General features: G+C 33.4%; 5 protein-coding genes across 5 annotated transcripts; 3 read left to right on the forward strand and 2 right to left on the reverse strand.

Annotated features, from left to right (window-relative positions):
* Window positions 1-3,120: 3,120 nt before the first annotated feature.
* Window positions 3,121-3,927, forward strand: TRIADDRAFT_58904 (uncharacterized protein; the record flags this gene model as incomplete). The annotated part of the gene is made up of 1 exon (XM_002114877.1): window positions 3,121-3,927. The coding sequence occupies one exon, from the start codon at window positions 3,121-3,123 to the stop codon at window positions 3,925-3,927; it is 807 nt and encodes a 268-aa protein (XP_002114913.1).
* Window positions 3,928-7,373: 3,446 nt separating this feature from the next.
* On the forward strand, window positions 7,374-12,594 carry TRIADDRAFT_28950 (uncharacterized protein; the record flags this gene model as incomplete). The annotated part of the gene is made up of 10 exons (XM_002114878.1): window positions 7,374-7,532; window positions 10,029-10,329; window positions 10,537-10,644; window positions 10,929-11,051; window positions 11,250-11,350; window positions 11,468-11,525; window positions 11,668-11,751; window positions 11,848-11,980; window positions 12,170-12,269; window positions 12,394-12,594. Coding segments are annotated over 10 exons (1,368 nt in total), but the record flags the coding sequence as incomplete, so codon positions are not given.
* An 817-nt stretch (window positions 12,595-13,411) lies between these two features.
* TRIADDRAFT_58906 (uncharacterized protein) lies at window positions 13,412-16,092 on the reverse strand (the record flags this gene model as incomplete). The annotated part of the gene is made up of 9 exons (XM_002115066.1): window positions 13,412-13,528; window positions 13,731-13,786; window positions 13,896-14,003; window positions 14,089-14,175; window positions 14,257-14,305; window positions 14,437-14,552; window positions 15,466-15,520; window positions 15,769-15,823; window positions 16,040-16,092. 9 exons carry the CDS (start codon window positions 16,090-16,092, stop codon window positions 13,412-13,414), a joined length of 696 nt encoding a protein of 231 aa, XP_002115102.1.
* A 1,671-nt stretch (window positions 16,093-17,763) lies between these two features.
* TRIADDRAFT_58907 (uncharacterized protein) lies at window positions 17,764-20,206 on the forward strand (the record flags this gene model as incomplete). Its single annotated transcript, XM_002114879.1, has 8 exons — window positions 17,764-18,189; window positions 18,296-18,408; window positions 18,593-18,690; window positions 18,786-18,937; window positions 19,259-19,369; window positions 19,444-19,533; window positions 19,724-19,792; window positions 20,123-20,206. The coding sequence occupies 8 exons, from the start codon at window positions 17,764-17,766 to the stop codon at window positions 20,204-20,206; spliced, it is 1,143 nt and encodes a 380-aa protein (XP_002114915.1).
* A 663-nt stretch (window positions 20,207-20,869) lies between these two features.
* TRIADDRAFT_58908 (uncharacterized protein) lies at window positions 20,870-25,493 on the reverse strand (the record flags this gene model as incomplete). Its single annotated transcript, XM_002115067.1, has 16 exons — window positions 20,870-20,998; window positions 21,321-21,416; window positions 21,523-21,601; window positions 21,744-21,894; window positions 22,292-22,322; window positions 22,416-22,599; window positions 22,708-22,839; window positions 23,102-23,159; window positions 23,266-23,350; window positions 23,560-23,663; window positions 23,806-23,869; window positions 24,039-24,150; window positions 24,376-24,459; window positions 24,692-24,774; window positions 24,911-24,953; window positions 25,306-25,493. The coding sequence occupies 16 exons, from the start codon at window positions 25,491-25,493 to the stop codon at window positions 20,870-20,872; spliced, it is 1,623 nt and encodes a 540-aa protein (XP_002115103.1).
* Window positions 25,494-26,810: the final 1,317 nt, after the last annotated feature.

A 26,810-nucleotide genomic window follows, 5' to 3' on the forward strand; every position in this document is an offset into this window, starting at 1 on the left:
GGATAAGTCATGAGAAAGATTAGAAAATTGTGCTAAATGGACAAGATCAATAGAGTTGGAAAGCAATCTATAGGACGCTTGGAACTATAACTATTAGAACGCAAAGTACTATTAAGATACTATTTGGTTTAAGTTATTTAGTTGCTGTTTATTACTGCAACTTCAATTATATAATTGTTTTTCAATAATGTCCAATACCGTACACCTATCGCTACAATAGAAGATGATTTTATACCTGTATATTGATTTTATTCATGAGTTCAATATACACTTTAACTTAATGATGCATAACGATTAAACTTGAAAAAAGAGTCCTCTCACTATTTAGATGCTAAAATGCTCTCTACCATTCTTGATATATTGATACGCTACCTGTAGTTCTATTCTTTAGTATTTCATTATTAAGTAATACGATTTATCGTTCACGTTTATTGAATTAGGAAATTGTGGAAATAATTCACTTATATGCGTAATAATTGCTGGCGAAGAGACTCAATAACGTTAAATACTATAATACTATTACAGTATTTCAAATGAGGAGTTCCTAATATAAGTGGCTATTACCATTTAACGAGCTAGTCGCCTAAGAAATAAACTAAACTACAAAGATTATGAACTATTCTTGATAATATATATGCAATTGGCTCCATATTTGTGCTATAATTCGATACCGTAATGAAGAATTTGCGATCTTACGGACAGCATAGAATCAATTTTATTCACCTCATTTACTTACAGTATATCAAAAATGATGTTTCTAATCTGCTAGCTCTATTATTTTAGGGCAATTGTTCACTTAAATCTCATTAAAATTTACACCTGCCTATCTTAATATTGAATAAGCTTTATTGTGACTACAAAAATTTAATTAGTATTGGATTTAATTTGCTAAAGTAGAGATAGCTAAAGTTTTTCGTGAAGGAAATATAATAAAATTCAATATTTACTTGAGTTAACTCCAGTAACATTAATATGACTGTATCAATATACTAGACCCTACTTTAATATAATTCTTAGTTTGAGAAATTATATTCTTTCACACCATGGTGAAAATTTATACAGAATGACGTCGGATACAGGAAATATTTTATTTTTGAGCTAGGAAAGCTAATAAACTATCCCTACATATTTTGGTGGTAGTACGATCTAAAGTACTTGCATGATGAATAATATTTCATTTAAAAACGAAAATTTGGTCTAGGAAATCTAAGAATGTTGCGGTATATTGTAGTGTCTCGCTATTTTTCCGCTTTAATATTGCAAAATTATTATTTTATTTATATATTGTTTTCATTTGTTACCTTAAAATGTTTTTTGGTATTGATTATAAAGCTTATATTTTGCTCCTTAATAATTTAGCGGTTGCGGTCTAGGGTATTGCCTTGGCTGATTGCTATTATTAAATTTAATTAAATGAAATTTAAGCATACAATAGTGTCGCGGTTATTATTTTACACTATTGTTGCCAAATTATCGTTCTATTGATGCAATATTTCTTGTGATTTCTTCGTTATAAAAAGAGATTTTGGCTTTGGGCTATCAAGGGCGTAAAAGCTACTTTGAGCTCTTTTGATGGCGGTATAGTTTTCGATGTTGCCATGTAGGATAGATATTATTATTTATTAGGTAAGGAGAATATTTTAATGAAAATTAAAGCATGTCATAGCATAACTGTCTTCATTTTAAGCCTTAACATTATTGTAAAATTATCATCAACTTCTACGCTATACTTTTAGTTGCGTAGTCTTAAAAGCTATTACAATAAACTTGTCGCGATATTGTTTTAGTTAGGAAAAGAGTATACGTTTATCAGTACGTAATTTTATTGTAGCTTAGTTGATGGTAATGTTTAATATTTCTTTGGAAGGGTAAAGATAAACAAAGTAAGAGACGGCTCTAATTTTTAAAGCCTAGCTAAATAATTATATAACAATTTAATAATACTTTTGTATAGAGGTAAAATTGAACAATGCTAAAATTACACATGGTATATAAGGCATCAAGAAGCTCTCTCAGGCTATTGAGAAATTAATGATCTTTAACAAATAATGGTTCAATTTTGAGGTGATCACATAATAAATCTTTCACTCGATCGATATCTATAAGAGAATATCGAGAATAAATCATTAAAACAATTTGTTATTTATTGTTAAATTATTACCAAATCAATCATTTATGAAAAATCTGTATTAATGAATATTAATATGTCCACGAATACTTCTCATATGTATTATCTTCTCCATTCTATACTGGTTAAGAATTACAAAAGGTAACGATATGAGTCTTGGAAAATATTCTCATTAATGACATTATAGAACTAGAATGGATACTTTTATTGCTATCCCAAATTTTGATCAAGGGATTGATCATGAGGAAAGCCAATGAATTTTTTACACATAAAATGCCTCAAAATAATTTACTCGATAGTAGATTTAGTAATGAATTTAATTTTTCAATGGTATTTATAACTGCTTCTAGACTTACCGATTGTTAAATGACAAATAAATCATGCAAAATAAATTAACTCTGATGTACAGAATAAGATGCTTTCAATCATTCTACATGTTGATGATTTATGTTCAGAAATTTCTTTGGCAACTTTGTTCAATATTTTTTGACCTTATTCTTACCTGCCCTAATACTTGCTTAATAGAATGAGCTACTAGTATTGCTGTACTGTATGTATTAAAGTTCAAGCAATCTGATCCTATTGATGCTATTTAATTGCTGATTGATGATTGTTTGCAATTTTTTTCTCACGTTCCTTTAATACTCAGATGGCAAATTCCCATTTAAAGTTTATAAATACCAGAACAAACTATCTTGAAGTTGACATTCTTCTTAGAAATTATTCCCCTCTATCGGATATAATCTCATACCAGTTAATATAGGAGGTAACTTTTAGAAATGGTGATAAAATTTCTGAATTCCTTAATTGATATTATTTAATTAACATACTGTACAAAATTATGAAAAGATAGTTAATAGTAATTCTCGTTTCATATTCATGTTAGGATGACAAATACCGGACAAATTTCACTTCTATCGATCATATTATTATGTGTCGCTTGCAAAGTAGGATCCAATATGCTTGATACAGTTGAGCAGGATATAGACGACATGACGGAGAATATAATATCACAGCTTCGTCTTCTTTCCAAGCTTCAAGAAGGCATTGCTGTTAATAGGAATAGCAATAGACAAAGAGCCGTAAAATCTGATCAAATATCTACAGACCAGGATATCAATATGATAGATGAATTACTCGATCTTCAATATTACATGAACAAACGTAAATCGGACCAAAAGGAGCTACCTATGTCAAGATTGCACATACTACAAGAGCTTATAAGTAAACTTGAGCTTGGTGCGCGGGTTCGTCATGATTCTAAACGAAGATCATCCGTCCCATGCGAGTATGTTCAAAATAATAAAGGGCGCGAAGGAGTTCGGAGAGCTAATTCCAAACGAAAACCAATCGTTCCACGCAAATTTGTTCAGCACGATAAAGAATACGAAATATTTCGTAGTTTTAAACAGAAGTCACCCATTCCAGTTAAATCTAAATTGCTTGATGACCCTAAAGAACCCAAAGGAGTTAATAAAGAAGGTGGACCATCGAAGCCACTTCCGATTTCTAAAAAACTGATTCAAAATAAATTTACTGCTGATAGTGAAGAATATAAAAGAGTTCGTAAAGAAGGTGGAAGTAAGCAAACTCCCCTGACTTTAAATAAATTAATTGAAGACCAGGAAGAACCCGAAAGAATTCGTAAAGAAAGTAGATCTGCGAAACTACTACCTGTATCAAATAAATTAATGGAGGACCCCGAAGAACCCAAAAGAATTCGTAAAGATAGTAGAACTACTCTACGAATTTCGAGTAAATTGATTGAAGATGATGGGAGTGTATGGAAGAGCAAGTAGATCTACCGGGGGTAAGAAAGAGCCTCCGACCTCGAATAGATTGGCTTTAGATAGTAAATATGGGAGAGCTCGTAGAGAAACTGGAGGTAAGTAAACGCTCCCGGTTTCAAATAAATTAACGGAGGACTCTAAAGAACCCTAAAGAGTTCGTAAACAAAGTAGATCTGCGAAACTACTACACCCTATTTTAAATAAATTGGGTCAAGATAACAAGGTGTATGGAAGAGCACTTCGATCTGCTGGGAGTAAGCAAATGCCACGATCGCCCAGAAATCAATATACTCTTGATAATAAGGAATATAAAAGATTTCGTAGAGAATATGATAGTTAGCTACCACCGCCGGTTTCTTATTAATTAAAGACCCCAAAGAGCGCAAAAAAGTTGGTAAATGTAGTGAATAATGTTATTAAAAGCGATAGATGTAATTCATGCGTACTAGTTGTGGTAGAACTCATTGCGATACTGTGTATTCGTTATATTTACTTGTATTTATGTATAATTAAAACGTAGTGCTACTGTCCTCTTTAGATATAGCATTGCAGCCTAACATGACATTATATAGATTAACATGTGCTTGCATATAGCGTCTATATTTAAGGCATGTACTTAACATATGGCCATGATTTGCATAACACTTTCAGCTTAACTAGTTTAATAAAGTTGTGCCCGTACATAAAAGCAAACAAAGTGGATCTAGGAAATCTTTATTATAGTATCTTAAGCTCGCTACAGTATTTGCTGGAATACTTTCCATTCTCTTACTCGTATGTACAGCGGATATTAGAAATCAGTTATCCCTCTAGTTCTATTCTGAATATACTCTTCTTCCCTGATAATTTGTGTGATCATTTGTTTGCTACACCATCGATGGCCACTTAACTACCACCTCCATGCACGGAGGTACCTACTGAAGTAGATAGCGATACGTCAGGGCTAGTAACCCTGACGGCGACTACATCACAACGATAGCTTTCCGAATAAATTGATTCAAAGCGTTAAAGAATATGAAAAAAAGTTCAAAGAAGTGATGAAAGCCAAGGCGAAGCCTTTTATTAATTACAGTATCATTTTATTCGTAAATTGATAATATAGGCTATTCCATTGCAGCAGCGTGACGATTTATCTTTTGCTTGTTGGCTTCACTTTCTTAATTATTACCGCATGTGGATGCAAAAATATTTATTAGTATTGGTGCTGTAGTTCTAGTAGTTGTAGAAGATCAATTACAGGCGTTTTATTACATGCCGATATCTCTTCCTTGAGATCGATTACCAGAGTTACCTCAATTAAATTAAAGTATTTATTAACGATTAATTCATTGAAAGATAATAGCAATAAGGTTATAAAGATTCCATGCTTATTATAATGCCACGAGAATTTTAAATTTGCGCTGTGCTTGAGCATTAACCTGTACTCTACTATAAATCAGATTGAATACAAATTTATAGTAATAAATCCACCCGTCTTGTATCCATCGTCCATCCATTGGAGTTATTTTAATTTTGTTGATCAAGCATTGGGATAATATTTCTCAATTTCATCAATATCTATTGAATCTACCGTCATTAAACTACAGTATCTGATCGTTATGACGACAATGAATCTGAAGAATTCGCTTGCCACATGAAACTCACTGTCTACCAAGACTACTGCAGTATCATTCGAATAACTGTGTGATCTACTGAGAGTTATTACGTGCCAGAATATGACTTTAATATGTAACATATATAGTTATGAGTTAAGCCATAACAGGTTTCCGTTATCAACTACATCGCATCATGACGTCGAGGTGGTACCGTGTTATAGTCCATTGCAAATTCGGATGAATGGATTCAATGGTGAAATTCTCTGCTCAGCGTTCATTACTATGCGATGACTTGCAACAGAATATGATTAGTTTCATTTTTAAATAAGTAAATGAGATATTTTACTTCAATTGTACTATCCAACGGGGGGGGGGTGATTGAAATATTAAGCCAAAAAAATAAGAAGGATAATCAAGAAGAAAGTGTTGCAATTTTTCTATCTAGAATCCATTTCGCTCTTCTCTATGCAGTGAAGCGTTTAAAGTAAGAAGTGAATGGCCATAGGTAACATATTTTCAGGAAGGAAGCATAAAGATCAAGATTGTACTGATTGCGGTATCTAACTCTCTATACCAAAAGGTTACACAGTACAAAATGTCGAGCTGATGCAGAGTTAAGCGACTATTTATTCTGAAGAGAAATTGTTTTCTGTTCAGAATCAATTTTTAGGATTTGCTATCTACAGTATTATGATATCTATAGTACAGTTCTGGACGGACAGACACCTGGCCTACTTTGGTCAATCAATTGTGTTCAACACTTATTATGACAGTACTTTAGTATGCAGACAGTCGATTGTGAATGGACTAATTTTTTCTCGATTTTAAGTAATATTCCATTGCATTCCATTGCCTGTTACTCAATTCTGCTTAGAAGCAGTCAATTTAGATCATGAATGTTATCCAAATGAATACGAGTGATTTTCGAAAATAGATACGCTAAGTCACTATTTTTCCCCATTTTCTGCCTTATCTGGTATGGAAAGTCCGTCCACCCGAGGGGAGTTACAGTACTGTACTGTACACCACAGTATTTACAGTACAGTACCTTACATCTACAGTACAGTACAGAACAGTACAGTACCTTACATCTACAGTACAGTACAGTACAGTACAAATTGTAGGGTGACATTATTTTTGCAACAGACTCTATAGTATAAAGTATTTTTTGCATTTGTATTAACGTCCAGTACAGTACAGTATTTACACTACCTTACATCTACAGTACAGTACAAACTGCACGGTGACATTATTTTTACAACAGACTCTACAGTATAAAGTATTTTTTTGCATTTGTATTGACGTGCAATAAGTACAGTACAGTACAGTACAAATTGCAGGGTGACATTATTTTTGCAATAAACTCGACAGTATAAAGTATTTTTTGCATTTGTATTGATGTGCAGTACAGTACTGTACATCTAGAGTACAGTACAAATTCTAGGGTGACATTATTTTTGCAATAAACTCGACAGTATAAAGTATTTTTTGCATTTGTATTGATGTGCAGTACAGTACTGTACATCTAGAGTACAGTACAAATTGTAGGGTGACATTATTTTTGCAATAAACTCTACAGTATAAAGTATTTTTTGCATTTGTATTAACGTGCAGTACAGTACCGTACTGGAGTCTGAGACTCAGTACGGTACAGTACAGTATTTACAGTACCTTACATCGACAGTACAGTACAAACTGAAGGGTGACATTATTTTTGCAATAGACTCTACAGTATAAAGTAGTTTTTGCATTTGTATTAACGTCGAGTACAGTACTGGACGTGACAGTGTACAGTACAATGCACTGCATGTTGAATAATAGTCACTTGGTCAATTGGCAAGTTGCAGATGCAGAAAACTACCTATGGAAGGGCAGGTCGGGTTCCAACACCCAGCGAATCCGCTGTCAGAAATTCGTGAGAGATTATTTTATGCGCTGTTTTTTCGACTATCAATCTCGTATGCAAGATATGTTCCAGCAAAATTCAGGAAATTTCTTGAGCTGTTTGTGTTAATGAAGGTTTGTATGGTTCAATATTGTAACCAATTCGTTTTCCAAAGTGCTACCTTTGCTCCATGATACTGATGATAAATAATAATATACTGTACTGTCTATATGGATTGTTGTGCATCAAACTGTCGCTGTTACGGTACCTGTACGATACGTGGTGTTGATATACTCTAGTATCAATTTACAGTCGGTAGATACTTTGGTAGTACGGGATGCTACAACAAGCTTGGTATCCTGATCGTCATCCATAAATGAATGTCAGAGATGAAATGGAGTTTGTTATGAGTTATCAAGCTGTTCAAAATTGGAATTGGGATCGACTTCATTATCCACATCGATAGATTGCAATGGATAAGCAAATACATTAGCCTCATCATGACTACCACGATGACCCGTGAAAAACTACGATACATAGAGCTCGTAGACAACGTCGATAGTACTACGTTAGATTGATACTGATGTTGAACTCCACTCCTCGTTATGCAGTTGTTCACCTGGGACTAGCCAGTTGTTATACTACTGTACCAGGATATCCCAACTCCTCTCTTATTACATTATATCTAGTAAAAGTTATACAACATGCCCCAATTTTCTACTCTTTAATCGAATCTGAAAAGTTTTCTCAATCCAAATTAGCCAAAAGCTCAGTCAATAGCTACAGTGTATCCATTTTTGATGATTACTACTACTACGGCCAATGACTAGTCGAATAACTGGCGGTATATATGATATGTATTCCATGTCAAAAGCTTTACTGGACTATTAGCTATGATACAGTGCCAATCTTGAGAGTATAGTTTCAATGACTATTTTACTGTATTTTCTTTCGACTAAATAGAATGATCAATTGGCATTCTTAAGATTAAATTCTTCCTAAACCTTCTCAGTATTGAGTTGATGGTATTGAAATGTACAAACATACGCGTACAGTATATGGATAAAGCTTAACAACAGTACCTACAGCATTACCACTAATTTTGATCCTATATAACGTCAAACAGATTAATAGAATTTTCTTGTAGGTCATGTAATACTGGATGCATTATTGTAAGAGTAAAACCTACAGTACCAATGGGTAATATCAGCAATGGAAAACTGTCCTATTTGATATCGAGTTGACAATCACTATGGCTATGGTACTACCATACGGTTTGTAAACTTTTGGATTGAAAATCAACTTTTGTCGTAATTAGAGAGTCGCCGGTAATACTACCACATAATAACCCCTAAAAGAGATAAATTAATGTTTATTAAGCTTGACTTGGAAAGGCACATCGTTAATCTGTTTTCCATTTCTAGTAATTTTGAAATTTAAACCAGTTCGTAGTTTGGACTGTTTGGATTAGTTTGCATTATTTTCATACATCATCCATGACAGTAGGACTGTTTGATGTTGGATCAACTTGTTCTATTGCTTGATTGAGTATCAACTGTGCCAACAGTAGACTAGTCATTCGACAGTACAGGATATACAGTCCCAATGTATAGTACCGGTACAAGTCCTATACAGACGCACGGACAGCTGCTATTCATAATAATATTCATAACATAGTACTGGATGCTGCTAGGATGATATTAGTCAGGTCTAGATATTAATTGTACCTGCTGCATTTTTGCTCCACTTTTGTACATGATAGTTAATCTGACATTCACAATTGGGATAAAATAGAGCCAATACTGTTCTCTCTAATGTTGTTCGTCATGATTACTGCGTCCTAGTTACTATTTATTCATTTATGAATTTATGTCTGTTGACGAGGTAATAAAAATTCAGAACATCACTTTTCCTCACACAGTCAAGTATGGGCTGCAGACTAATCTTAAGGATCACACACTAGACAGTATGATTATAATTAGATGAGTATACAATTGCAATAGTATAGTAGCATGAATACAAATAAATTATATAGTCTAGCAAAAAGTGGTAAAATCGTCTAAGAGTTGAATGCAAAACGAGTAAAATGCAAATCTTATGAAGGGGCGAAATAAATAGCAGTATCTGATATCCATTGTGGATCTCAATAGATAATGAAGATAAGCTTCTACTATGGTACTCTCCTTATGGCTGCTCTGGAACAACGATACCCAAAATTCCAAATACTCCTACGCCATTTTGGGACAATCTTATACCACTGTTTAATACTATATCTGTAACTCTTTAGTCGAAAGCAAAGCTTTTAATTTATCAGTGAGTTAGGCAAGCAGACGTACGATGTAGACTAGTGAATTATCGCGACAATAAGTGTGATTAATGACGACTTTTGCACTATTTATATAGAACGATTGAAATTTTGGAGGTAACGTACGTATAGGATAGCGTAAAATCTTTGTTAATGGTTATATGATATTGAAACTCCAATAATAATGATATTATTCGTCACAAACTAAAATTAAGATAAACTTCTGTTCGTAATCATTCGTTGGTTATACTATGCATTCTACTTTTTCCTATTAATGCAATTGATGCTCGATATTGATATGGATAATTTTACGTTATCTTGTTAGGCTATCTTTGTCTTATTTGTTTTGATCTACGTACACGTTGCCTTTTCGAGTAAATCGATGGAATGCTTAGGCGATTTACAAAACTCTTGGGCTAAAGATGGAATTTTGCGAGTCGAATTGTCCATAGATAATCGTACACATCAAGAGTTGCTCGATCCCAACACATTTCATCCAAATAAAACATTGGATATTCTGCACTCGAATAAGTTATTACCTTCATCTTTGGCATATTTTGGACCGATGAGAAAGCATGACATGTATAAATACATCCTGGATACTGAATTAAAGAATAATATAACTGGTGCGTTATTGTAGTCTGTTATGTCAGTGTAATCGAAAGTGTACTTTATTTTAACGCAGTTGATGCATTAAAATTACACTATTAAACACTTTATTAACTGAAGCTGGTATGCGGTAGGAGGGCTTATAACTGAACTAGTGCAACCGCCTTCGCGTTACATTATAGTTTGCGTCAATATTAAAGTGCTATTATTTTCACTTTTTTTAGAACAAAATTTTACTTCAGTTATGGAATACGCATTGGAATATGGCTTTCTTAAATTATCTAATGAAACACGCCGTCGATACAATATTACCGTCACAACCCTGAGTTTAAGTATGTTTATGAGAATAGAATAGAATTTCGTTGTAATTCATCTCGCGTACAATTGATGTTTCAATCAATTTTATTTATGTATGTCGGTAATAATCTATTACATCTTTGCATCATCATTTGTAGTGGGTATTAGCAATTCTGTTTTAGTTTTTACTAATTTTTATCAATCAATCAATATAGTAATTGTAAGAAATGCATATCACCTGATATATGATTAATTTTTCTGTAAACGTATGAAATATTGAAGCCATACTAATAATTCGATATTGTAATAAATTGCATAGATAATACTCACCCTTGTTTTGGTAAGAATATAGTGGAAAGACTTATGGTGGAAGAATTTCTAGGGTACGATGACATTTTAATGTCCAGTTTTAAAAGCTTAGCGGAAGAACATGGAAATAAAGGTTATTAATCAGTTATATTCGTATGCGTATCTTTAAATGATCTTTAAATGATCTTTAAATGATATGACATCTGTTATTATTATATTCGCATTTTATATAGTTCATTTATTAAACATTGATTGTTGTCCCACTTTATTCTTCAAAAGAGATAATAGACAAGTTGAATGTCTTACGTTTAGTTTTTACTCCATTATTAAGGTTATCTGCATAATTTAAAAAGTGGGGAACACTTCCGATTTATTAGTGTATGGATGGCAAGAAGTTCCTATTTGGTTTCGTTGCTTTTAATGTTAACATTTGTAAGCCTGTTTAATTTGTACAGTTGATTTACTCACAATTATATATATAATAATGCCATACTTATGCGACAACTGCGTTATTGACCAATTGATGTTTTCTGAAATTTTAATTTTTAGACTATGTCCATTGCTATGCTGTTAAGATTTTCTCATCATTTTATCTTCTTATTTATCGGTAAAAATTGATTGATACTCCTTACAGTAATATTTTATTAGTGCAATGACCATGTATGTGGATGCTTAAACTAAATGTACTGTTGTATTACGGTACGCTTTTACTATTTCTAATTTATACGAAAAATTGGGCTTTTCAACAGTGCAATTGCTCCAAGTTATGGAATTAAATTCGTTTGTCGTGCTACCAGTTGCACCTTTGTTGACAGTCATCCTTGCTTTAGTTGGTTAGTAACGTTGCTCTTCATTTTACTTATTATTGTGTATATTATTGAGATGGAAAGTTTTAACTAAAACTTAATTGTTATTGCATTTTACAATAGGTGTTGAAGCTATTATGTCGGAGTTTTTTCACGATGCTGTCACTAGCTTTTATGTGATTCTGATCGTTTGGGTAGCAGACCAGTATGATGCACTATTCTCTCATACTAGAACAACTCGAAAATTTTGGCTTCGGTAATCCAATATAATTTCCTGTAGCACAAATGAAGGAAAATTGCTTAGAGACAGCTTAGTTTATTCGCAATGTAGAATCAAGTAATTGCTTTTATGAAGGAATTTACTGTACCTTTTCTTGCTATTAAACTTATGGTATAAAGAAACTATAAATGTCACGAGCGTTAATGCTGTATTTGTTTATCATAGATTTTTCTACGTCTACCTTTACCTGTTTTACGCTTATCATTATCGATTTAATGGGCAGTATAGCGGTCTCGCTTTGCTTTCATCGTGGCTTTTCATACAGGTTAGGTGATCAACGCGTAGATGTAAACGTTGAAGTATATGTTCATCATTTGTAGATAAAAACTGCTTTACTAGTCATTGAACTCGTTTAACTAGAGGTATTAAATCTTATCCAATGTTTGCAGCATTCCATGATCTACTTTTTCCATCATTATGAGTTACCTGCTGTTATTCTGCAAGTACGTATTATGGCTGAAGTGCCAGGAAATGTCCACGGCAATCTCGCTTTGTTAGACCGATTAGGTACACTTAACACTATGAATGACATGCGAAATGCAAATGAAGGCTCAACTACTGAGCGATCGTCAACACATGGGCAGAGATAGTATTGTTTGTATTGCCAATGCTATCAACAACAGCATTTGTTGTTAATTACTTTATTATCAGAAGATTCGAAATTGTCATGTACTATATAATCTATAATTTCTTCACTATCTATCTATAACACCGGAGGATGGTTCCTATTATAATTATACTCTTAGAGAATTTTCACAGTTTTTGCTTCGCTTTTTATGGAAGTATACTATTTTAAGTATTAATTTAAAATTTGTTGTAGGGTAAACTGTTGCATTTATTTGCATTTCGGTGAATTTATTGCCGTGTATTAATACAATATTCTACAAAACGAGAAAGCGAAATTTAACTGTAAATAATAGTGAGACTGGATAATGCTTTAACATTACGCAGTAAGATATTGTATAAATACAATATAATCAAATATTTTAGAAACGAATTGTAAAAGTTAATATTAATGTTCTCATCATGTATATGGCACTATAATTAATTACAATATTGCCATGTGAGAATAATATTGTAAAGAATGTATCAGCAATCAGAGATGCTATATGGGGATGTACAGTAACATCACAGAAAAATGGTGAATATTTTATAACACTGTACAGTAAAACTGTATGTTTAATCATCACGTACGGTAATTCATAGATGCTAAAACAGCTACTCTCACACTTAATATAAGTGAATAAAGTAAACATCTTTGCTACAAAGTTTGATCTTGATTGGTGTTGGAGAATGCATTACGAAATCAATTTTCGGGTAATAATAAAAATTATATAGTACATCAGCAGTATTATGATATATACTGTCATAATCTTAGATTGAAATACAAAGTACGGTTTTAAGAGGTTATGAATCGCTGGAGCTATCAGTAGACATCATGCCAATATTATTATTAATTCCTTGGTCATTTTCAAGGTTTTCTACTTCGTTATCACTTTCGCTCGGTTGATCGCTTAAATTTTCCTATACCATTTGAGTTGTAGATATTGATCCGGTTAGATTTACCGGTAAAAAAATTGTAATCTACATTATTTATCGACTAATTTTGAGAATTAATTATCTCCTGGGAATATAATAAAATTAAAGAGTATTGCACGAATAACAATTAAGATACTGACAGTGATGTATAGTATGCTATATAGGAAAGCAAATGTACGTTGCTTACATTTTGCTTATTGCTATCGTCTACGGCTTCACTATTTTTATTACTGTTTGAAATGCCTAAAAATAAGTAAATAAAAGGTTGTATACTTAATAGTCAAAAGACAGCATCATACCCAGAAATATAATTTGATAAATCAAGGAAATATTCAAAGTTTTGTCAATATACCGTAATCTACATCAATAGCATTATCGCCATTAACATTGTATTCAGTAAGCTTTCCCAAAATTCCTGCTCTCATCTCGATATCAATTGGGTACGGACGTCTTGAATCTCCTGGTAGATTTTATTTTAGGTATGAAAAATTATTTAAACAATAGGTAATTTCAAAACTTGGTATCACAATTCTGCTTCGTATTACCTTGTTGCCAATTTGTTGGGGCGCAAACGGCGTGATTACTACTAATTTCATATGCATACTTGATTAAATCTTCGGAATTTACGGAGCCTGTAATGTTGTATTAGTAATTAATATCACTTGTGTTACAAGAAAGTACAAATTTTTACGAAGAATTAGTTTTTAACGTACGACTCTCTTCACAAGGTAAGACTTCTTTTGCGTTTTCTATAGCGGACATCTGATATAATAGAATGTTATAGGAATCTCCACGTTAAATTTAAAAAAATCAACATTATCGCTCTAAAATAATGTGTAACGGTTAATGAGCTACTACGTTTCTTTCATAATAACAAGATTACAAATTCGTACCAGACTACTTTCTGCTTGCTTTAATTTGTCCATAAGTTGAACAATAACGCGATCTTGTTGAACTACGGCTTCGTTGCATTTTCTAATTTTATTATACACTTCAATTTTACCTTGAGCTAAAGGATTATTGAATAATTAATATCTTAGCAATTACTGATATAGATGGTTAACAATTTGTGTTCTCTTACTAATTTAGCATACGAGTTAGTTCTTGTAATATAACCTATACCATATAATAATGTAAAATAAACTACAGTGGGTAATTATTCGTAGCATATGCAGTCACTGAATTACGAGATATAGATACATGGCTTTAGTTCTGATATAAATAGAAATTGACATCCCAAATGCTCCTTCCTTTCTATAAGTATATGATTATTAAATATTTGTCAGCCGCTTCTACAGTACTGTAGACTATATCAAGTCGATGCCAGATAATGGAAAAGTAAATAAAGATTTTTCAACTATTCTAAGCTTAGATATAGGTTGAGAAGCTCTTTGTAGCAATGTACACTATGATTAAGTTAAGTTAACTCATTGATTGCTTTTATGTTTGAGTAGTGATCTGCTGCAATACGATCTACTAGACATTCAATAATTCTACATTATTCTACAGTATATATATTATATACATTCTAATCTGTGTAGATAAACTAGAATAAGCGTAAATTGCAGAACGACTGGCAGTATCGTCTGTTTGTACTTGCCACGGCCTTTGGTGTTTCTAAGAGAGCAATCCAATCAGCTTATACTATTACTATCTAACAATACCAATAGTAGATTGCAATCTCGACAGTTCTACCGTAGTACTTGCAGACTGGAATACGCATCAAGTGCAAAACGAATCTATGAAATCACTTTAAGATTTCTGATGCGTTGTATCGTAGTTAGCAAGGTGTTTAAAGCACATACATGCATATTAACTCGTCCTATATACAATTTAGATAGTGGTTCCTGTAAACAGTGTAATAATAAAATTGTGGAATTCTATATCCATGAAATCCATTGAAAAGAGACTGGAAAACTCACCATCAACGAGCGCTTTCCTGAATTCCTCATCTTTGTTGGCAATTAAGTCAATTTCCTTCAATTTAATGCAACGGAATTGACGGTTAACATAGTACATATATATATAAAGAGAGAATATTTCATGAATTCAGCTAGTAATAATCTATCGTGCAAGCTTGTAGTCGATTAGTATCGATGAAATGAATCATAACAGCGTACTATAGAGTTATTGCTTATTACGGATGATATCGCCAATTTCTTTTACTAAAGAAATCTTTATCGAATGATTGATTCAAATTGACACCATTGTTAACAATTACATACCTTGCTAGCATTACTGGTATCTCTGATATTGACATTGACCTTTCTTAAGGTTTCCCTATAGATCGGAGCATTATCAATAAGTTTGTGATTGGAAATTGCAATTTCAGCCTACTGTATTTTATTTTTCCACCGTAGTAAACTAATTATAATTGCGCTGACTGTAGCAAACTTGACTGTGGAATACTGTGTCTTGTTCAATGCTATTCTACGATGAAAAGGTTTACAGGAGTAAAGATGGATGAAGACATTAGAAAAATTATCATCGAAAAACCTGGTTAAATTTTCAATTTGATCCAATATCGATAGGAGTGGATTGTCGGCCATTCTTCAAGCAGTTTTGACCAATTTTGGCTCGACTACTCGTTGCCTTGGAATCTAGCCGCAGTTCTCGTTCGGCTTTCGTTTCCTTTTAACGGATTGGAGGTGAAAGCTTATGAGAATGGTAGAGCAGTACGGGACGGTACAGTACAGTACAGTGTACTGTACACTGTACACTGTACACTCAGTGTACAGCAGCTTTAGTCTTGTAAGGGAAAAGGTCTTATTCGTAGGTGGCGTATGCTAGTGACATCATTTCTGCTAACGATTCATTGAGAAGGCTAGTTAGTCTGCAGCATGCAATCAGATCTAGAGAACTATTTTTCTTCTTTTTCCTATTGGAGGTCGTTATGATTGAAAAATTTTGTATGAACAGTGAGAAAGAATACTTGACTGTGCTAATAATAATATACTGTACAGTATATAGGCGATTATATCTATACCCTTATATCGATAATTATGTACTGTACTGTTAATGCGAGAGACTTGTGCAAAGGATGGTAAGCGCAGCCAAGAAGTTTAGGTCTTAAGATGTGTCCAGCGGATTTATTTCCAGCACTAGCTGATTCATCATAAAGGCACGTAATGGCCAGCCCTGCGCCGTGTCTGTATTATTTTTAGATGGATCACTTTCTAACAATATCTTTTTATCATAAAAGTGGCGTTCTTATTACTTTATACTTGCATACTGCTGTATTTTGGAAGAGACTGATCCTTTTTGTACTGCAGAACAATTTCATTTTTTTGTTAAAAGTCACAAAACACTACCATGTGGATTGAAAAAAAAAACAAGATTTATTATATAATTATAATCGTTGTCTAAAATAGCTGGTCGCCCAATCTTGTGAATAAACATGCATAATATACTGTACAGTATATAAGATATATCATAGATATTACTGAAACATACGCAGTAAAGAAGGACGCAAAGTATCACGGGCCCAAATTTCGACTAATAATTATATTTATTTCTTTTTTAAGTATTACATAATGTATGATTGGCTTTATAAATAAATATCTATGTACGTAAATATAAATTCTAGAATTGGTTGGACAATCGATAACCTTGGGGATGGCGACCATTTCTAATATACCAGTAGACAAATCACTAGCAAAAATAATGTCACTATAGCATGACAGAAGTACTGCTTACGATCTACTGTCCATACTGTCTTTGCTCTATTACTGTATACAACCATACGCGTATATGGTACTGTACTACGCGAATCCACACTACAGTATAGTGTCTCTAGTGAAAGCGACAACTGCAGTAAAATGCACTCACTGTCAGGCATCCATAGCTCGTCGTATCGGCTGCTCCGACTCCGTTTCGCCACTCTGACAACATCCATCCCATCGGACAATTTAATTAATTATTTATAATTTGCAGGCCCCAACTTTTAAATAAGACAACGGGCGGGAAACAACTTTAATACCCTTTCCATCCATAGCGTTATTCAGATACAGTCTTATCATTAACATTAATATAAAAATATTGGCATTAAGTGAACGCAAAAGACCGGTAGATCCTTCTACTGACACCTTGCCACGGAAGAAGTTGAATGGTATTAGGACTATTGGTCTTCCTGCCTTCTTCCGACGCCCATGTTACAAGGAAGGTAGTATTCATCCATCGATTTGATATACCATACAAGCAATTCAGTATATAGAGCAACGATGGATTTACTACCTGAAGAAATACTCTTACATATTTTCTCCTATGTTGAGTGTAAAACATTAATTTCAACGGTTAAAATACTTTGTAAGCGATTTTATGAACTATTATCAGTGGAAAACAATTGGAAATTTCTCTTTCCTGAAATCGGATCCAATCATGAATATTACGATATCGACGATTATGGAAGAGATAAAGTGATCTACTACAAGTGTACAGATAGAAAATTTTGGAGAGGTATAGATCAACCTATTTCAATTGATTACTTGCGTGGCTCTATTGGTGCAGTCGATGTCGTTCGAATTTTCGATCATGGTCAATATTGTCTTTCTGGCTCTCGAGATAAGTCAGTCAATATCTGGTCATTAGATCAACAGTTACGTGGAGATCCTTCTAAATATCATATAGGCTCGCTTGATGGTCATAATGTAAGTAGAATTGATACAAAACTCTAATCTTTTTCTTCTTTAAAGCATCAATTCAAATCTCGTTCATCTTGCGTTAATGTCCTTTACTATTCCATTACTCAAACAGGGGTGGGTATGGACACTTGAAGAATGCAACAACACTGTTTATTCCGGCTCTTGGGATCATAATGTTATGATTTGGGATTTAAATGCTAATGGAAAATTACTCGATACTATTAGGTATTACTTGTCTTGATCAACGTCGAAATAATAAATAAATATCTTTTTACACCTGTCAACAAGCTAAGGATGTTATAATTTACTATTTTACTGTATGTATTCGTATATCACATCAGATCATGAGTTGACATGATCAACACTCTAATTTTCTCTTTCTAATCAATTTAACGATATCCCTTCATAGAGATGTTCATCCAGCAGCTGTCTTGCGCTTACAAGTTAAGGATAATGTCTTATACACTGGCTGTCATGATTCAGCTGTTCGAATGTTTGACTTGCGAGGTCATTTTGATTTGATTTTGTTTAACATTGATTATATTAAATTCATTTTAAGTAATGCTTTATTTTTAACAAATTGGAATTGCCTACATAAACAGTTGATTATCGAAATACCAGTCATGAATTGTATCGACATAGAAGAGCAGCCTTATGTATGACCTTTTGTGATGACTACCTTATAACTGGTAGTGAAGATAAAACTGTGATCGTTTACGATACCAGAGCTAATGCTATCCTAAAGACACTAAAGGTAAATTTTTCTTTGTTTCTTCTAGGTTTGTTTTCACCTTGATATCAGCGTGCTTATCACATTCTACTGCACAACTTATCACGGAAGCTTCAATCTTTTTAGAAATAACGCACACGTTGCTTATTGAATGATTCCCCCGTATATCACATTTATATCTATTGTATTTTAATTATATAGTTGTACAGTATATCTAGTTCACTATTTACGTTGACCAGAAATATGCTGTGACGACGTCCTTACGTATTTGCATAATAAGTGTATTGGTATTAATATGTATATTTAGAAATCTTTAATTCTACTGTGATATCTTGTCATTAATAGACAACGTCTTCTGTCACTGCTCTTAACTGTGGCTACGATCAACTAAGAGTAGGAATACGAAATGATGTTCAAATCTATAGCACAAAAGACGGATTGTTTACGGAAATGGATGTAAAGATTATCTTTAATAATTAGGATTTTTTCTGTATTCAGATATCAATTACTAACAATCATTTTTGTTTCAGATTATACCTGAAGTTCATAGTAAAGGCATAATGGGAATACATCATGATCTTTCTTGCATGATTACATGCTCCATTGATGGTACTATAAAGGTAGGAACATTCACTAATGTATTCATTAGTTCTAAGTTTAAATAAGTAATCTAATTAATTATCAATTTATTGTACGTAATCTACGGTCTATATTACTGCAGGCATCGTTATGTGTTGTTTAGTTGCGTAGTTTTACAGCTGAGATTATTATGCATTGTCTTTTGACGAGTATCTTTATTCCGTATCGTAGGTCAGCGAAGCTTCAAAGTCACCAAAAGTAATTAAAGTTCTCGATCATCACAAGTCAGCAGTAGCAAGGGTAGGTAACTGTGATTAATGGAATTGTCTGACGTCATATACACGTATATAGTAGAGTACAGTTGCTATATATGGAGTGAAATTTTGCTAGCTTTATGCTGTTTCTAGTACTTTCATGCCATAATTACGAAGCGCACTCAATCTATAAGTAGTTTATAGTTATTTAGGTGATGTTACCTTTCGCATACTTTAATGTAAGTCATAGTTTTGGCATGCAGTTAGTTATTTAGGTCTTGATGTACGGTTGCACATTGTGGGCTTATGAAATTAATTGGTCATTCCTTGCTATTCTTTCTGTAGTCATTTATCGTTTTAACGTTATTACCTATAGATCGACTATCGTGATGGTATATTAGCTTCCGCTTCCAGCGACGCTACTGGTACAATCGGAATTATTCGAAGATACGGACCATAGAAAATACGAACACGAACAACCACTAAAACGCGCATTTTCTAAACTCAAATGAAGATTCAATTTCTAAAATATTACATTATCAGATATATCAAGTGTTAAGGCTGTAAATTTAGCGTGTTGACTGATGTGGAATTAAAATACATTTTTCTATACTCTACCAGCTTAGTAAAATGCTGTATAATATTCTTACTATTTGAGGTTATAGACTTTTCGATTTCTCACAATATCATGTCGGTATTCATAAAGATACATTTAAGCTATATTGAACACGTACAATATAATACCCAAAAAAGTAATTTAACGTCATTATAAAAGTTGATCAAAATAAAAGTTATGCAGATTTGTACTAATTAATATTACTAAGTACAAAGTCATATTTGATAAGGTATATGACTCAAATTTCGGCAGTATACAATGTAACAGTGAACAAGTTTCACCAAATATAACAATATAGACGAACGGATTAAAATTAGTAAAAAAGAAGCGTTAGCAATACTTAATCTTCAAAGGAAGTAAATAAATTCTTATATACCATAGTAAGTACAATAAATGGAATTCCATTGAGGCAATAGTTTATCAAAATTGTATTTACAAATTGAAATCATGCAAACACAATATTATAAAAAAGGATTGTATTGGCATCGGCACGGCAACCAAGAGTCGTTAAATGATCCTCTGTGCAGCAACCCGTTCTTTCAGCTCGGCAACGTACTTTTGTAATTGATTGGAATCAGTCAAAAATAAAACAAATATTCGTCGCTCAAAAGCAACATATTGATCAGCTTGTAAAACCTATTAACAGAGATGAAAAATATTAACTCTATAGAAAAATGGAAGATGATACTCTCTGATATTTTGTCAATACTACAAATTTTAATCCCTTACAATACATTATATACAGTACTATAGGACCCTAAGATCGAAATTTAATGATTTAGTTTAAAAGCCGGGTAATATCAATTTACCAACGTTGAATGAAAGATACGATATCACGTTAACAAGCTCTTCCAAAATCATTGATATTCTGAATTGTCGTATTTTTATATTTGACTATTCACTTTTCGATCAGTCGTGATAGCCTTTAGTGTGATTGCTAGATATAGCTTTATCTAACCTTTTTCTTTTTGTCAAAATCGGATATAATTTCTTTGAGAGTTTTTTCGAGAGACAATAATAATTCTTCAATTTCCGTTAAATTATCTAAGATTTGCTAGAATATCGTGACAATGTATTACATTTGTGAAGGGCTCTCTCGCATAGTACCCAATTCTTAGCATTGAAAGCAACTTTAGCAAGAGGCGGTCGATAATACATACCTTTGGTGATAGCTGCAAATTTTTAGTTGTGCGATTTCCAGAGAAAATCTTATCTTCCAGGCTAGTACAACTAAGTAGGCTAGTTAATATTATATAAAATAGTCTGAGTATTATTCCTTGCGAGAGCTACCGTTACAAATTCTTTACAATCTCGCATTTAACTGATAATAAGATTTCCAAAATAATTACGATAAAGTGAATAACTGTAAATTCATGCCTACCATCGTCGCAATTTTTCTTCGTTGTGAGATTCGAATGAAGTTAATGCAACACTAAAGGAAGAAACGAGGCGATTTAAATTGCCTACAGCATCAACAAGCGAAGCGTATGTGATGAAGGCGTTGGGCTCTTCCTGCTTGGTATTGGACGGATCTATATCACAAGATGACAAATTTAATTGGCTATACGAATGTAGAATTCGTTTACTTGCACTTGTAATTAGTTTTATTAATTTGGGATTGCTCATACTTAAGACATTATAGATTCTTGTAAAAAAGAGGTCCCTGTTATCGATGGTATTACGAGGGGATTTGATTGTGATTCCAGCTATGTTAGCTAAAAATTCCTGAATGTTAATGAGTTAAGCTTAATACTTGTATCATCGGTTACAAGGAATACATTTCATATTAAAGGTAGAAAGTGGATACAATTCTATCATTGGTGACTTTTGTATCTTCGTCAATCAATGTATGAACAGAAAGTAAGAGTCGATGGCAGTCACGGAGTTTTTTTGCTTCTATTTCCAATGCCATTGAAAGAAATTGCTCACATGAACGTAAAAACATTAATTTGTTTATCACCTGCAAATGGTTAATATTTAAGTTATAGATTACCATATACTCTTAAATACCAAAACCGTTAATAAAATCAAGCTATTGTGTAAACTAAACTACCTCATCTTGTTTGGAAGTGAAGTAGTTCTGACGCGCAATTTTGAGATCATAATCTCCTCGTAATATTGGAGTGTCGATTAAGCGAGCTTCCCGTTTTAGGGCATTGCTCAGGGATGTACTTTGTATGGTATTAATATCGTCACGAATCTGATGGAGGATCTCACTCTTTTCCTTTTCCAACTGCCTGTTATGTGCCAAATTAAATGAAACGATCGTGAATGAGTGAATTTTGTAACTGTTGGTTTTTATTGTTATCAATTTAGAATGCTAAGTCTTAGGAGCCTTACATTACCTTAGAAAGACTACATTTCGCTGAAGGAGGAACTCATGTGATCCAAGTTGTACTTTCGCAAAGTTGATAGCGCTTTGAATACCACTTAAGCGTGCCTTTGCCTTAATTTGTTGTAATTTGCTCAATGGATATCTGAAGTAGGTAACATCCATAATTTGAAGCGATGCATTTATTACAGGTTCCACGGTTCAAGAGATATAGAAAAGTTATTACCACATTGTTATTTAAAGATGTAAATACTGAAATGAATAGAATCTGGACAATATAGGCTTGACAGCATTTGATTCGAGTCATACTACGCAAAAGCGATTATAATAAGCGATCAATAAGAAACGTTTAATTGTATTGCATTGATGATTCTGGACACACATTTAAATTGCAATCAATGACTTACATTTGTTGTAATCTAGATAGCTCTTGACGCTCCTGGGAATACCGTTCTTCAGACTTTCCTAGATTTTGCCAATAAATAGTAATTTAAGATTATACCGTACTTTTAATTTAATATGTAAATTCTAGTGAGATTCATTTATTTCTTTTTTATTTTAATGTGCTAACCTCTTAATAATTCCTCCAATGGATTATTGATATCAAGTAACTGGTAATAGGATTCATTTTCAGGGCCAACAATCTCTGAAATACCCTAAAAATATACGCGAATTAGACAGATTTTTTATTATATGTTGAGCAAACAGAAAAGTTTAAGATTAGCTACGGATCACTAGAAGAAATTTGTAGTGATCCATGAGCTAATTAGCCCGTATAGAATCGTTCAAAATATATTCTATGCAATAACGGTTAAGAGTACTATAAAGGACACAATGTTTGATGTTGATGATAACCCACTTATACCTCGAAAAATTGCTTTTTGATAAAATTAGTTAGAGTCCTTAAAAATTTTTCAGTACTTGCATGATAATCAGATAAAGATTGCTGATAAAGGAATGGCGGATTATCTAGAAAAAGAGCCAAATTAATATTTATAATAACGAGTTACAAAGATATTCATGCCATGGTATTGATAAATACGCGTAGAAGCCTTCACGGCAGTATACAATCTACTTCTTATTTACTGGTTACTGCAAGCTTTAGTCTTACCTGCATCATATAACTGCGCTAGCGAACGAACGTTCTGCGTAATCATCTGTAGACTCTTATTTACCTACAAAAAATACACATACGCGTATAATGTAGATGCAAGGCTATTCATTTTTTACTGCTGATGAAATTAGTTTATGATAGCGGTATGTACTCGCTATTGTTAGATTGTAATCAAGAATTGAAGATCCATGGTAGTTGGTTTGACTTTGGATAGTAAGAAAATTATTTACTTTTTTATTTGCTTCCTCATTTTCTTGTGCTATGTTGTTATTTTCTTGCCTTTTCAAATTATTCAAGTCTACCAGGGGATCCAATTTATGGGAGAGTGAAATTTGGTGAATACTAGAATTGAAAACGAGATAACAGTAATGCAACCAACGGATATTATAAGATCTCTAAAGCTATAGTCAATGATTGCCAGCATAGTAAGATCGTTCTATAGAACTGTATTGTAGAATCCAAGAAATGCCATGTAAAGCAAAGCATTCTCGTATTTGCATTCTACGAAGGCTACGATCGTTTTTATTTTGTTTATGACATGGCCGGTAATTCCATTTCTAGTCTTACTTCAAAGCATTCCTGTGATTGATAATTTTAGCCTTGTATGCCTTCGCTGTAGCAATTTCCTTACGTAATGCATGTAAATCGGCCCTAGAATAGCATCCATGGAGAGAGAGAGAGATAGTATCGTAAGACGCAATATACTGAGTGAACTATAGTAATGGATTGATATATCACTGTTCACTGGATTGGACTATTATGAAGTACGGTCGAAACGAAGGTTCGCATACGTACAAAGTCACAAATTATTCTTGGACATAGAATGTTATTTCCATTAATTATAATGATCGAAACATTTCTACATAAGATACGGTTAACCAACCTTAGAAGATCTTCGCTTTCGTCTATTTGGGTTTCTTGGTCGGTTTGGTCAATAGTTTGTAATGCAGCTTCTAAATCTCTTCCCTACGGGTATATATACGCTCGTCGATTGATAGAGTATTGCAAACAGTGGATTTTACGCTTACGTTCCATTCAAAATAAAATCATCATCTCGAATCGATGTAACCGCAACTGTATGCATTGAACTGTGTGAACCTACCCTTAAGACTTTCTCTCCCTTTTCTGTCACAAGTTTCTCAAATCTATAGTATAAATCAACAGATGTATATTGGTTTAGCTAATATGATTTAATGCCGCCATTCTTCCTTATTGCATAATCCAACATGGACTACTCTACGTTAGTAGTCGATGTATCGAAACAATGTCGTATCTAAACTAAAATTGGGGGGAAAAAAATAGAGGACATCCAAGAAGTTACAAATTGAAACGAGTAGCACTAGATAGTGAGCTACTGATTTGTTTCAATGATTGATGATTGGGTAATCTGTTATCGACAGCATCAATTAATAAATGATAATAATCCATCAGAATATTGAAACATACAACGTATTACTGATGAAAGGGTTCCTTTCCCGTTGTATCAAATGAACTAACCTATCTTTTTCTTCAGAACTTAGTACATTGTTATTATCGACACTATCGGCTAGCCAAGCAAGGAAAGATAGCATGGAATCTTCTTCAAACAGCCATTCTAGACTGGCAGGTTGTAATTTTTGCCCAATGGGACAGCCTAGTTTGGTCAAATTCGTCAATAATTTGTCAATAACTTGATGTGCCGCCATCATGGCGAAGAAAATAATGGATAGTCCTGAATAGAATGCAGAATGCACTGACAGCAATCATGTAGTCTTCAAACTTTCTGCTTATTAAGCTTACTGTACAGCGTTCATCAACGACTAATATAGCAAATGCTTCTCTTGTGATTCGTTGGCAATGATCACTTTGCCAACCGTGTACAGTACTACTGTTGATGATTGCATCGACTTAGAAGCTTTAGTATAGCAAGCAGGCAACGTCGACTATACACTTTGCAACAGTGTACACCGTCTGTCCAGTATGGGCGAAAGACAATTTTTTATTAATAATTCATGAATTGATTGCATTTACCAAGATGTACTTCTATACCTGCGTATTCGTTTTATACACGCACTAGATTGGCAATTCCATCGGTTATTTTCAAGGGTTAATTTTAAAGTAACGCTAAGACAGTTCAGCGTAGGAAGCTGCGTTTCTATGGACTACCAGTGCTAGAAGAAGCCCTTCTAGAAGGAGTCTATGGCAGTGAAAAGGATTTTGACAACATGATCATGCCAGCCACTTCATCCAACTCTAGTGGATACAGATTGAAGGGGTATATTTTTTTTGAATAGTACTCTACTCTAATGATTGCTCTTCATGATGATATTGCAATTTTGAGTTTGAATTGCAAAGAATACCTCATGAATATCCAATCATGGCAGTTTTCTGGCTGTTAGCCATATCGTTGACTGTTATACAGTGGACCTATGCACACATATTGCACAGTCCACTTGTTGATGGTAAGCAAAACCTCTTTTCAAGGCATTTAATATCGAATCATCGTAGTTTTCTGGCTGTTAGCTCTATCGTTGACTGTTAACCAGTGGACCTATGGCGGCCTATGCACACACATTGCACAGTCCACTTGTTGATGGTTAGCAAAACCTCTTTTCAAGGCATTCAAAGGCAGTCAGGCAAAGTAGAGCAATATCATTTTGCTATAAGATATTTTAATACAAGTATCCATGCAATGTATATCAACCATTTCTAAACATGCAGTGAACTCCAAGATTCCATGTCGGTCAAAACTATTGCATTAGCCCGTTTTGGTTGTATTTTTGCTAGTTCAAGGATGCAAAAGGAAACTCAAATCGCTGTAGACTACAGTAGTGAGTTTGCGACATTTTTCAATTTACCGCCACTTTTGTGGGCATGCGTAGACTGTACGCCGTGCGGTACCGTAGTTGTCCAGATCTGACTCCAGCTTGTACTGTACAGTACAGTTACTACAGTACAAGCTTATAGAATTTCCTACAGTACAGTACTGTACAGTAGAGTAGAGTACTGTACACTGTACTGTA

The sequence above is a fragment of the Trichoplax adhaerens genome, genomic scaffold (assembly GCF_000150275.1).
Source record: "Trichoplax adhaerens TRIADscaffold_9 genomic scaffold, whole genome shotgun sequence".
NCBI classification, from domain to species: Eukaryota; Metazoa; Placozoa; class Uniplacotomia; order Trichoplacea; family Trichoplacidae; genus Trichoplax; species Trichoplax adhaerens.